The following is a 14,280-nucleotide window of genomic DNA, read 5'->3' as shown; positions in this document are numbered from 1 at the left end:
GGAGGGATGGGGGTACAAAATGCAGCCCCATCCTGTCTCCCCCAAACCTCATGACACGGGGTTAACAATTTGTGCTAGGGTTGTTGTGGTACCTATATACCAGGGGAAAATGCTTCCAGGAGAGCCTGACTTATCTCATTCCACTGCATCAGAGATCAAGCCTGGATCAGAACCAGCACCCAAAGCAGTGGGGTGGACTTTGGATCTGAACTAGACCCAACACTGTGATCTGGTTAGCGAGCATTGTGGGGCAAAGCCCCAACATGTGCTGCAAGGGGTTGCTGCAGCATTGGGGTTCAGGTCCTCCCACTTTAAACAGGATGGATATGCAGGGCATCAGGGAGGGCTGGTGGGGGTAACAGAGGATTTATCTGTGTACTGATACACCCTTGGTGTGTGTGTGTGTGTGTGTGTGTGTGTACTACCACTGGAATAGGATCAGAACAGCCTGTGTAGCATGTGTGTGTGTGTATGCGTGTGCATACTCTCCCCTACTGGACAGGTTCAGAAATGCCTGTGTGTGGTTGTATATGCTGCTTCATAGTGAATATAGAGGCAGTTCTGATTTTGTTCTGGGTGGTGTGTGTGTGTGTGTGAGAGAGAGAGAGAACACTCTCTGTGTAAGTACTACCCCTATTGGATAGGATCAGAACTGCCTATGTGTGCATGTGTACACTGCTCAATCCTGGGATAGAATGAGGACTGCCTCTAGGTTTGGTGGTGTTCTGCTCCCTCCTAGACAGGAGCAGAATGGCCTCTGTGTGTGTGTGTGTATATACTGCTCATTAATGTATTGTTCAGGACTGTCTGTATGTGTATTTGTGTCCTTCTCAATACTGCATAAACGGAGGACTGCCTGTATGTGTGATGCTCCCTACCAGATAGGATCAGAAATGTGTGTATGAGCATACATGCATATGTACTGCTTTCTACTGGAGATGATCATAACTGTGTGTGCGTGTGTATTGCACCCCATTGAACAGGCTCAGAACTGCCTGACTGTGTGTATACTGTTCCATACTGTACAGAATCAGAAGTGTGTGTGTGTGTGCATGCATGTGTGCATGCACGTATACTGACCCCTATTGGACAAGATCAGAACTGCCTCTGTGTCTGCATGTGCGTGTACTGCTCCATACTGTGTATAATCAGAACGGCCTGTGTTTAGGCATGCTTGTATGTACTGCCCCATACTAGAAATGATCAGAAGTGTGTGTGTGTGCGTGCACGCATGTGATGCTTCCTACTAGATAGGATCAGAAGTGTGTGTACGCAAATGGATGTGTACTGCCTCCTACTGGAGATGACCATAATTCTCTGGGTATGTACTGCCCCCTGCGGAACAGAATCAGAACTGTGTGTGTGTGTGTGTGTGTGTGTGTGTGAGAGAGAGAGATACTATAGAATCAGAACTGCCTATATGTGCGTGCTTATGTCTGTTGCCCCATCCTGGACATGATCAGAACTGCCTCAGTGTGTATGTGTGCGTTACTCCCTACTAGACAGGTTCGGAAGTGTGCATGTGTTCATGTATGGCTATTGCCCCCTGTGTCAGATATTCATCATAACTGCTTGAGTAAGTGTGTGTATTACCCCCTACTAGATAGGATCAGAACAACCTGTGAGTGTGTGTGTGTGTGAGAGAGAGATTGAGAGAGAGAAAACGAAAACTGTCCCCTACAGGATAGAATGAGAATTTCCTGTCTCTGTGTGTATGGACTGCTCCTGGATAGCTAGGATCACAGCTCTGTGTGCGTGCCTGCGTGCAAGCAAGCAGTGCCCTCTACTGATCAGGATGAGAAATACCTATCTTCCCAGACACTGCAGAAGGCTCAGAACTGCCTTCTCTTACCCCAATCTACCCCACCCTGAACAACCATTACCCTCAGATTATCTGATACCTTCCCTCCCTGTATCCTGCCTGTGGGCTGGCTATTACCTTTCCACAGTCTCCCACTGACCAACTGTTTCTCCCTTCCTACTTCTCTCCTGGCCAAGCCATTTTACACACACACACACACACACACACACACACTGGCCCTGTTACAGCTTCCCCACAGGCCATCTGTTACCTCCCTCTAACCCCTGTTAACTGCTCCCAGCTTCCCCCAGAACAGCTGTTACCCCAACTTCTGTACTCTCCACATACCAGTTGTTACCAACCCTCTCCATACAACTTTATCACAGAACAGCTGTTCTCTACACCCATACCACAGTGGCCATTGCCACCATAGCCTCCTCTCGGAACAGCTGTTCCCCATGTCTCCTCCCAAAGCAGCAGTTACCCACCGTCCTGCCCCAGATTGGCTGCTACTCCCCTACCCACAGCCTGCTCAGGGAACAGCGGTTATCACCCTAACCACCAAATACTCACTGAATGGCCATTCCCCCTCCAACAGCCTCCTCACAGAATGGCAATTCCACCCCGACAGCCTCCTCACAGAACAGCCATTCCTCTCCCCCCACCCCCACCTCCTCACACAATGGCCATTCACCTCCAACACCCTGCTCACTGAATGGCTATTTCCTCCCCCCCCCCCCGCCTCCTCACAGAATGGCCATTCTGCCCCCTGACAGCCTCCTCACAGAACACCCATTCTGCCCCTCCGCCCCCCGCCCAGCCTCCTCACCCACCGGCCATTCCTCACCCACCTACTCACTGAATGGCCATTACCCCTCCAACAGCCTCCTCACTAAATGGCTATTTTCCTCCCCAGCCTCCTCACAGAATGGCCATTCCCCCCCTCACAGCCTCCTCAGAGAACGGCCATTCCCCCTCCTCCCCCAGCCTCCTCAGACAAAAAGGCCATTAACCCTCCAAAATCCTCCTCACAGAATGGCCACCCCCCACCACACACACAGAATGGACATTCCCCCTCCACCAGCCTCCTCAGAGAAAAGCCATTCCCCGACCTACCCCAGCCTCATCACACAACGCCCATTCCCCCCCAGCCTCCTCACAGAACAGCCAACCCCCCCCCTCATCCTTACAGAATGGCCATTCCCCCTCCACCAGCCTCCTCACACAACTGCTATTCCCACCCCCACCCCCCTGCAGCCTCTTCACTGAACAGCCATTTCCCTCTCCAACAGCCTCCCCACAGAATGGCCATCCCCCCCGGCCCCGCCAGCCTCCTCACAGAACGGCCATTTCCCTCCCCAGCCTCCTCACAGAATGGCCATTCCCCACCTCACAGCCTCCTCAGAGAACGGCCATTTCCCCTCCTTCCCCAGCCTCCTCAGAGAATGGCCATTCCTCCTCCCCCACAGCCTCCTTACAGAACAGCCATCCCCTCCCCCCCAGCCTCCTCACACAATGGCCATTCCCCCCCCCCAGCCTCCTCACACAACGGCCATTCCACCTCCAACAGCCTCCTCACATAACGGCCATTCCTCTTCCCTCACCCTCCTCACTGAACGGCCATTCCCCAACCTTCCCCAGCCTCCTCACTGATCAGGCGTTTCCCCACCTCCCCCAGAATCCTCATCAAACGGCCATTTTCCCTCCCCCCGCAGCCTCCTCACACAATGGGCATTAATTCAACTCCCTCCCCTCAGCCTCCTCACTAGCAGCCATTACCCCTCCCCACAGATGTGCCTGTAACCCCATCTTTTCTTGGACCTGCCATTATGCCCAGTGTGTCAGAGGTCCCAACTGCCCAAACTAAGGCAGGGGAGATGTGTCATATGCCCTAGGCCAACCAGGGTGGACAGTGGGAGGTCCCGGCTTGGTTTTAGGGCAACACTGTCAGCTTTGCACCCCAACCTGGACCTCGGTGAGGAGCTGCAGCTGTGGTGAGTGGGGTGCAGCCGGGGGTGGGTGGGGTTGGAGGGCAGATTGGGATGGGATATATGGCGCTTATCCATCACCCAACAGGTCTAGCTGCCTATAATATCACTAACCCCCCTGGCAGGGCTAGTGACAGGCCATCAAAACTGGTGCACCCCTCTTCCCAGCCCCCCACCAAATCTTGTGCAGACCCTCCCCAACAAATCTGCGACAATCTCTTCCCCAGCCCTCTTCCTCCGTTAAATCTTGTGAACAACCCTCCCTTGGTCAAATCTTATGTTCCCCCTTTTCTAGCCCCCCATCAATTTTTGTCCACTCCCCCATTTCAGCCCATCAAATATTGTGAACAACCCCATTGCAATCCCCTTCCCACATAAAATTTTATGCCGCCTCTTTCAAGCCTCCATCAAATTTTATTCAACTCTCCCTTTCCCCAAGCCCCAAATACTGGCATTCCTCCAAAGAGACAACCAGACATAAAAATGGCTTAGCCACCTCTCCCCTCATTACCCCCCAGCCCCTCACCAGCCCCAGGCGGTTAATATTCTGTTATCTGCTTGTTTCCACCCCTCCTGCAACCCTCCCCCTTCCCTGCCACTGTCCCACCCCACCCCTGCAATTATGACGGACAGGTGACCATTTCTGTGGATGGTATCCTGACAACGACGGGCTACACACAGGAGGATTATACCATGCTGGGCTCAGATGACTTTTTCTACATTGGGGGCAGCCCCAACACAGCTGACCTGCCGGGGTCCCCAGTCAGCAATAACTTCATGGGGTGCCTCAAGGATGTGAGTATGCAATGACATGCAGCTGCCTCTGGGGCTGGGTGAAGTGTCTATCTTTATGGGGATCTCTTGACCAGTGCTGTGATGCAGCCACCTATGGGGTGGGGTGCAAGGACTGTTTAACATCCCATAGCAACGCTGCCCAAAAGTTTAGGGCAGCAAGTGCAGGAGTATCTCTTGTCAGCGGCAACTGAGGACCATTCCCATATGATCCTTGTTTGGGGGCTGGCAGGGATGGAATTTGGTGTGTGATGTAGACAATAGGAACCAGAAGGAGACCCAGGAAACTCATTACACATAGCAGCCATCAGGTAGGAACAGCTCTAGATCAGTAGTCTCCAAAGTGAGGTGCGCACACCCCAGGGCAGGGGTCCCTAATGCGGTATCGCGGGTGCCATGGCGCCCACAGGGGCTTCTAAATGCGCCTGCATCCTGACCAGCAGTCGAGCATCTGCCGAAATGCCACCGAATTTCTGCGGCATTTTGGCAGCAACGCCTCTCAATGACGCCGCTTACCGCCGACAAGCGACGTCATCAAGAGGCGTCGCCGCCGAAATGCCACAGAAATTCGGCTGCATTTTGGCGGATGCTCCACCACCGCCACGGTCCTTCGTCTGGCAGGCACCAGACGAAAAGGTTGGGCACCACTGCCCCAGGGAGTGCACAAGAGGATCCTTGGGGGTGCGCGGCAGGAGGAGCACTTGTTTTCTTTTTTCTTTTTGTTTTGGCAGTTCAGGTGGGAGTCCGAGTGTTTTTTTTGTTTGTTTTTTTTTGCTTCGTCACGGCAGGGGGTGCGTGCTCAAAAATTTTTTACTGATAAGGGTGCGCAATCAAAACAGTTTGGAGACCACTGCTCTAGATCACTGTTTACTTGAAGCCAGATTGGAACTGGCTTTTCGCCTAGAGGGAAAAGACCTTGTATTCCACCCCCCACCTCCCTGCAAGCTAGCCAATCTCCCTACTCCTTGAGCCAGCCAGCAGGTCCCTGCTGGGGGCCAGATTGAAGTTGGCACCCCCTAGAGGACAAAGGCCTCGTATCCCACTTCAGCTCTCCCCACCAGGTCGTGTACAAGAACAATGACTTCAAGCTGGAGCTGTCACGCCTGGCAAAGGAGGGCGACCCCAAGATGAAGATCAATGGGGACTTGGTGTTCCGCTGTGAGAATGTGGCAGCGCTGGACCCAGTCACCTTTGAGTCGCCCGAGGCCTACATCTCCCTGCCCAAGTGGAACACCAAGAAGACTGGCTCCATCTCCTTTGACTTCCGCACCACTGAGCCCAACGGGCTGCTGCTCTTCAGCCATGGGCGCCTGCAGCCCCCACGGGAGGGCCGTGCTGAGCGTCCACACAAGGCTGACTACTTTGCCATGGAGCTGCTGGACGGGCACCTTTATCTGCTGCTAGACATGGGCTCTGGCGGCATCAAGATGCGGGCCAGCAACAAGAAGGTCAATGACGGCGAGTGGTGCCACGTGGACTTCCAGCGTGATGGACGTAAAGGTGAGAGGGCTCCCCTGCCCTGTTTGCAACACCCCAGCCTATGGGGAACCCCATGCTCACCTCTGTCCCCTCATCCCCAGCCTATTGATGGAGACCCATGTCCCACCTCTGCCTGCTCCCTGTGCCCTGGCTGCCTGGAACTCTGCCCACCCACAGGGAGTGCCATGCCACCTCTGCCCTCCAGACCGTGCCCGCAAGTCAACTGCCTACAGGGACCCCTTCTGCCTAGAACAGAGATCCCATGTACTCACATCTACCCCCACCCGTGAGGAGCCCCTAGCTGGGATGTCTGGAGGTGTGCAGCAATGTGGCAGGGTCATGGTGCCACATGGTGGCTCTGCTGTGCATTGGGGGCTGTAAGGGCTATAGTTAGGCTTTGGATGAGGGCCAGCAGGTGAGGTGTCGGGGGCGGGAGGGGGGGACTGCTGAGTCACAGAGCTCAGTGGTGGCACTCAGGCTGAATTGTGCTTTGCACTTTGGGGTCAGGGAGCAAATTTGATCCTATTATAGTCCTTGCCCAAGGACCTGCCCAATAGAGAGCCCAGAGCTGTCTGCCCTCCCCCACACACACACCTTTTTTTCCCCTCACTGCTGATTGGCATACTGAATTGGCTGCTCATTAGCAGCTCATTAGAGAGGTGAGAAAATAGGCCCAGGAGTGGCAGGAAACAGAGACAGAGAAGCATTTCCTACAGCTCCCCATAAGTGGGGTGGAGGGAGAGAGAGAAAGAGATAGATGCAGTGCTGCCCCCTGCTGGTTCAAATATCTCAAAGCCTGTCTAAATCGATATACGTTCTCATTTTGGCCATATGTATATGCACAGTACTTTACTGATAGGGACATGTCAGCATGTCCCTATGTGCATATTAGCTCCCTCTGTGTATGTGTGCATTTATGTTCAGCCTGTGGAACTCTTTGCCAAGATGTTATGAAGGCTTCAAAAAATAACTAGCTAACTTCATGGAGGATGGGTCCATCAATGGCTATTAGCCAGGATGGGCAGGGATGGTGTCCCAGCCCCTGTTTGCCAGAAGCTGGGAATGGGCCAGAAGGGATGGATCGCTTGATGGATTACCTGTTGTAGTCATTCCCTCTGGGGCACCTGGCATTGGCCACTATCAGAAGACAGGATATTGGGCTAGGTGGACCTTTGGTCTGACCCAGTATGGCCATTCTTATGTTTATGCATGTGCATGTGTTAGGTAAAAAGCAAGTCCTTACTCACCTCTCCAGCACCCGAGTTCGTGCGGAGCTGGTATGGGGCTCACAATCTGTCAGAGACCAGACACCACTTCGTTGATCAACGGGCTCACACTATCCTTAGCTTAAAAGGCTTCGGAGTAAGTGTGGCAAGTTTATTAGGGGTGAGCATCAATATTTATACACAGAAGTAAACAAAGTGATTAACAGATCATAATGGTCATGCATAATCAATCAAGATTCTACAGGATAAAACAGGTTAAAATGTAAATTTAAAAAGACAAAGGGGGAGATGGCTACTTAAGGGGAGGGGGGGTGTCATGAGTAGTTCGCAGGTCAGAGCTTTGATTAAAAGTTTCAGATAGAGACATCAAGTCTGGGTTAAGTTTAAGCTCATCAAAAGTTCAGACTCAACACATGTATGTGTGAGAATCGTGCATGTCTGAGTGAGCGTGTGTGAATTAGTGTGTGTGTGTGTGCAGGGCCGCCTGGGGGGGGGGGAATGGGGCAATTTGCCCCGGGCCCCGCAGGGGCCCCCACGAGAGCATAGTATTCTATAGTATTGCAACTTTCTTTTATGGAAGGGGCCTCCGAAATTGCTTTGCCCCAGACCCCCTGAATCCTCTGGGCAGCCCTGTGTGTGTGCATGAATGCATGGGGATGTGTAAATCATTGTGTGAGTGCATGTGTGTGAATTGTATGTGAGAGCATGTGTGTGAATCAGTGCATATGTATGGGTGCATGTATGTATTGTGACCTTGTTTTGACCCAAGTAGTAAGCCAAAAATTTAGTCTTGAAGGTTGTTCTAGTTAGGAGGAGAAAGTGGTGATGGATGCAAACCTGTTTATTTACAAAGAATGGACAAAGTTCTGTTTCTCTGAACAAGGCAGGAATCAAACAGAGAGCTTCTTTGCTCCACGCTCCAAGCTCCTCTGTAGCCAGCACTAGGCCCAACAACTCTCTCTCTCTCTTAACTTTTCCCAAGGGCTATGCTCCCAGTGCTTTTGTGACTGCATGTGGTGTTTCCTTGCTGCCTTTTCCTTTCCTTCCTCAGGTTTTTCTGCCTCTCTCTCACAAAGATACACACCTCTACAAAGCAACAGCCAGTGAAACCTCTCCATCCATGTGTGCCTTTGTTTTGAGCAGTAACACCCTGTGTTTTGGTTGGAGGGCCCTATTGTTTCAGCTGCCTGGGTCACTAAAATATCTATAATGGCTTCTTATAACTATCTTAAATGAAGGGTGGTGTTTCCGCTGAATAGTAACAGCAAGGTTTATCCAGAGCCTGAAAACACCCCTCATCTTATCTTCACCCATCACCTTGATGGAGTCCAAAATAGTGACATCCTGAGCAACCCATCCCAGATAGAAAGAAAAGTAACTATTTAACAAATTACGTATGATACAAGCTTAACTATTTACATAGTTACAGTGTCTTTCTGTCTGGATATTTCACGTAACCAACCCCAAACAATTTTACTTCCATCCAAATCTTCTTGGAGCTTTTCTTTCCCTGCCCCATTTCCTTTCAGCCACAGCCAGGAGTTCCTTTTGAGTGGTGCAGTAATTTCACTCCAGAGAACTTAAACTTTTGCTGTAATAAGCAATCATGCTCTCAAGTCCTTGATGTTCTTGTGACGATACTGCCCCCGATCTGTAAGCACTAGTATTTGTGTTAATATGAAAAGTCTTTTGAATCATGGGCAGTCCAAGATAGGAGTAGTCACAAGAGCCTGTTTGAACTCTGAAAATGCTCTGCTGACCACTGAAATGGTTTCCCTTTCTCTCCCAACCTATGCAGCATTTTTGCGATATTGGCAAACCCACAAATAAACCTTCTATAATAGGAGCAGAGTCTGACAAAACTCTGCACATCTGTGAGTGTCTGGGAAGTTTGCCAGTTCTGCACAGCCTCAATTTTCTGTTTGTCAGTGAAAATTCCCTCCTCCCTGATTGTGTGCCCAAGAGAGATTACTTTTTTTTTTAAACAGCTCACATTTCTTTGGGTTCCATTTCAGATTGGTATCCTTCAGCTTACCGCAGACCATTTGTAGATGTATCAGTTCCTGTTCAAAAGTTTTAGCATGCACTAGGATATCATTTAGGTGTAACAGACAGGCTGAGAGAGACATGCCGTGTCACACCCTCTCCATTAGCCTCTCAAATGTGGTTGGTGCACTGCATAAGCTGTGCAAGGCTCTTAATTGCCACCGGCCTTGTCCTGTGGTGAAATCTGTCTTTTCCCTGTCCTTTAGATCCTCTTCCACTTGCCAATACCCACTTTTAAGATTCAGTGTGGAAAACCAGATTGAACCTGCCGCACCACCCAGAGTATCATCTGTTCATGGTAGTGGATAAGAATCCTTTAAAGTGACTTCATTTAGTTTTCTATAGGCCACACACAATCAGGTGCTGTCATCTTTTTTCTTAATCAGCACTCTGAGTGAAACCCAAGGAATGGTTAAAGGCTCAGTTATGTCTTCCACATTTCTCCCCTCTTTGTTACTGGTAGCCAGTGAGATGGCTGTTTAGCGGGTCATTTTCCCCCATTTCAATCTTGTGCTGGATTAGTGCAGTACAGTCTATATCTTTGTTGGATGAGGAGAAAAACTCCTGATTCCTAGCCAGAAAGTCTCTCAGACTGTTCTGTTGCTTTTCATTTAAATGTATGGCACTGCACTGGAACAAGTCTAATAGAAACTCTGGGAGCTCACCTTCCCCCCATCCCCAGTAGTTTTCTTCTATACCAGCAATTATTAGATCCACTGGTTCTTTAAGTGATGGTCCCTATGGAATACAGATTGGGACCACACATCTCAAAGAACCTCTAGTTATAGGTAAGTAACCTCCTTTTTACATTTTGCAGCTGTGGTTCCCTTTGTTATTATTTACTGCTTGTCAGAAACATGTAGCAGAGGAACAGACCTCCATTCCTAATTCAGCTCCGCAAGAGCCTTAGCAGCTAAGATTCTCCTGAGACCCTGAGTCTCAAAACAGGTTTTAGCTACTCCCCATCTTTCTTTGCTGGAAAGCTACCACAGCATGTAACTGTTATAATGGTTTCTCCCCCTAGGGGCAGGATGACTCCTTCACTGCAAACTAATTGCCTACAAATCATCTGTCTCACCTGAGCCAAGTATTTAAAGGGAATTTCCACAGACTGACACTTTTCCTGGCATTTATTACACAGTTATTAGCCATAAAAAAATCCAAACTGATGATTAGCTCATCCACTATCTTGGCTATCCAGACTTTTTACTCAAATTCAAGAAGTCCAACTTTGAAATCTAATTTTCAGACAGGTGCATGTTCAACCCCCCTCATCCTGCCATTTGGGACTAATGAGGCAGATCAGATTTAGATCTCCTATTCCTAGCCTTTTTAGCATGTCTGATCTAATAACTATTATGTTTGAGCCAGTGTCGGTCACCTCAATGCATTTCACAGCTCCTATTATACACTTAATAGCCAATTCCTATTGTTGTTTAACTGCCCAGATCTAAACAAAAACTGTGGAGCTGATCCTTGTACCCCCAGGCTTTGCCCCTCCAGCATGGTGTCTCCCCGTTTACCGAAGTGGGTGAGGAACTTTCACTAGGCATCGGTGATGCTTTGTCCTGGCCCGCTTTTTTTAATAGTCAGATTTTTCACAGTGCAAACATTTAACTGAACTGCTTCCCTTAATTTTTATGTTATTGCCAATTTCCCTTGTTTTACAAAGTGAATTTATCACTTTTTCTGATCATTCCAAAACATCATGAACCAGATAAGAATCTCTTTTTCCACTATGTTTATTAGACACAGCTGTACTTACAGGGCTCCCGGTGATCAGCTTCCATCTTCCTCACTAGGCGAGCAGTTGCTTCCTATTTTGGTGAGCTGCTGCAAGGAAAGATTCAAGTTCTGTTGTAAATTCCACAGTCTCTCAGACTATCTTTGGCCTCTTTTCACTGATCTTGATCTGCAAGTCCAAGTTCAGCTGAGCATCTGCAAATTGATCTGTTCCCAATTTATCTTGGAAGTCCTTTTCAGTATCTAGATATGCCAGGAACATGAGTCTTTTCAGGTCCTTTGACAATTGAGGTGTGGTATCCTCTTTCCTGCTGTAAGGCTCTGTCTCCACTAGTGAGCTTACAGTGGCACAGCTGTACCAATGCAGCTGCACTGGTATAAGATGGCTCATGTAGCCACTCTATGTCGGAAGGAGAGAGCTCTCCAATCGACATAATAAAACCACCTCAACAAGTGATGGTATCTGTGTTAGCGGGAGAAACTCTCCCACCGACATGGCACTGTGCACACTACCACTTATGCTGGCAAAACTTATGTCGCTCAGGGGGGTGTTTTTTTCATACCCTGGAGCAACATAAGTTTTGCTGACATAAGTGGTAATGTAGACATGAACTAACTCTTGGCTGTGCCTTGGACGCATTGCATTTAAAAAATAAGGGACTGTTTTCTTAGCATCCTCCCAATATTATCATTAATTATTAATAATAATGAAAAATAAGTAGCAGTCACTTACATTCATGGGGGTATTTCTTGCTGCTTTTTGCAGCACTCAGCAACTCCCAATCTTATTGTACAGAGGTGAAAAAAATAAGGGACGTCCCTTGGAATAAGGGACAGTTGGCAACCCTACTTGGACATCTCAGAATGATGGCTGGCTTCAGTGGTGGAATCTCCATCCTTAGAGGTGTTTAAGGCCTAGCTTGACAAAGCCCTGGTTGGGATGATTTAACTGGGGTTGGTCCTGCATTGAGCACGGGGTTGGACTAGATGACCTCCTGAGGTCTCTTCCAACCCTAATCTTCTATGATTCTATGATTCAAGCCACATATCAAGGGATTGTATCAGATCTGGACAACTCAGTTTGTTTTCTGGGGCTAAGTTCTGTAGCACTATCAGAACTGGGCCACTCAGGCTGGCTACTAGAGCCCCTTCCCTTCCCCGTTTTTGTCCATCTCAGCCATTCGTATGATGTTGAACTGAGCCAAATAAGCCGGGCAGTAAGTTTTTCCATCAAAGATAGTGAGTGGGTATCATGGATCCGCAGGTCTGGTGTTCTGAACAACTCTGGAACTGTCCCTGGTAGGAACTCTTCAGTGTGCCAGACTCCCCCATAGGGTCTCACTTTTTTACCAGGGTAAACCACTTGGCTTCACTGCCTCCTTCGACCAAATCTCAGAGCCTTCACCACCCCTGCTTTACACTGTGAGCTCCCTTCAGTGAGTCCACCTGAGTTGGACACCTCAGAGATACTTGTACACGCAAAGGGAGAAATGCACTCACACCTTCAGCATCCGCAGTGACTCTTGGCCAGTGTTATTACACAGCATAGAAAGTCCTTGGTTAGCATAGAGAAAAGAAAGTTACAGCATGCTCCATTTGGGTTAGCCCAGGGCCCCATCAAGTGGTGTGTCCTCCCCTCTTGGTCCCACTCTGTCCCCCTTTGTCCAAGTTCCTGAGCCAGTCCCACCTGCCTCCTCTTCAGTCCGTTGTTGGCCAACTGGTCAAATGCGGCTGGCTTCTTGCTGAGAGTGGACCATCCATGGTTGTTAGTTGGTAGATAGCAAATGTCCTGGGGGTTGGCTTTGCTGTTGTCTTCATGGACTCTCTAATGACATGGGCCTCAAACTGGAGACAGCTAGACATCAGCCACATCTGTCTGGCAACCTGCCTGAGAGTAAACAGCCCTTTTTCACCCCTAGGTGACAATGCAGCCTACAGGGGAAACAGAGGCACGCACAGTATTCATACAAAATATTTACAGAATATTCCCATTCCATCACTGTGGGATTTTGCATTATTGAGCTGAGACAATCCAATCTCTTCTATATGATTCTCTGGGGGTTACAAACAAGGTAAAAAACCCTTGTAAATGTCTGGTCTTACCCAAGTCTACTGACTGGCCCAGTTCCACATCCAGCCTCTGATTTCCACTGTGGCCCATGCCCTTTTGATTTCCTTCTCAAGGTGATTTCTCAGCTCCCTAAGTCCTTGCTGCAGCTCATTCTGTTAGCAAGTTGGCTAAAGCTTCCCTGGCCTCATTTAATGGAAAACTTTCTGGTCTGTGGCAGTCAAGTTGCTGGTCACCTCATTAATCCATCTGGCCATTCCAGTCAGGGAGTGTTGCAGCTGGGCTTCCCAGTCTGGCCGAGCGCTTTGTAACTGTTGCCTCAACAAAGATTTCCTCTTCGCCTACAAGTTGTCTCCCAGCCCTTTCTGGGAAACCTCCAGATGCTGCTTTAATTCTTTTTGTAATGCCTCCAGCACTTGTTTTAGATCTACGTTTTAAATCCTTTTGGCCAGCTTTGAATTCTGTGAGCACCTCCATCATTTGTTCCATCTTGGTTCAAAAGAAAGACCAGCTTACAGTTTCTCTTCTTGGAAACTGGATCCTGCCCCTGATACCAGTGTTACCCCTTTTTGACCTGAGAAATTAACTAAAAATTCAGTACACACCTAGTTGTTCCAGTTAGTAGGAGGAATTGGTGGTGGAATCAGGTATCTATGATGCAATCCTGTTTATTTTCAAGGAATGTACAAAGTCCTGTTTCTCTGAACAAGGCAGGAATCCAACAACAGGAGACAGTTTCTTTGCTCGCAGCTCCAAACCCCTTTCTAGCCAGCACTTGGCGCAAAAGTTCTCTGTCTTGGCTTCTTCTCAGGTCCCATTTGCAATGCTTGCTGCTTTCTCTCCACTCTTCTGGTTTTTCTGCCTCCACACACACACCTCCACAGGGGCGGCTCTACATATTTGGCCGCCCCAAGCAGTCATGCCCGGGAGGCGCCCCGGAGCCGCGGGAGCAGGGACCTCCCGCGGGCATGACTGCGGAGGGTCCGCTGGTCGCGCGGCTCGGCTGGACCTCCCGCAGCTGCGGGCGGTTCGCTGTTCCGGCGGCTCCGCTTGAGCTGCCGCAGGCATGCCTGCGGGAGGTCCAGCCGAGCCACGGGACCAGCGAACCGTCCGCAGTCATGCCTGCGGGAGGTCCAC

The 14,280-nt window shown here is 49.6% G+C and overlaps 1 protein-coding gene across 1 annotated transcript in view; it reads left to right on the top strand.

Annotated features, from left to right (window-relative positions):
• NRXN2 (neurexin 2) overlaps nt 1-14,280 on the top strand; it is a 369,827-nt gene that overhangs the window by 177,367 nt on the left and 178,180 nt on the right. The window contains exons 8-9 of the mRNA XM_045024465.1: nt 4,423-4,584; nt 5,643-6,081. Coding sequence (XP_044880400.1) covers nt 4,423-4,584; nt 5,643-6,081 — 601 coding nt within the window. The remainder of the gene's footprint in view (nt 1-4,422; nt 4,585-5,642; nt 6,082-14,280) is intronic.

This window comes from Mauremys mutica, chromosome 7, assembly GCF_020497125.1.
Source record: "Mauremys mutica isolate MM-2020 ecotype Southern chromosome 7, ASM2049712v1, whole genome shotgun sequence".
Taxonomy (NCBI): domain Eukaryota; kingdom Metazoa; phylum Chordata; order Testudines; family Geoemydidae; genus Mauremys; species Mauremys mutica.
This window is presented reverse-complemented; position numbering and strand designations above follow the sequence as displayed.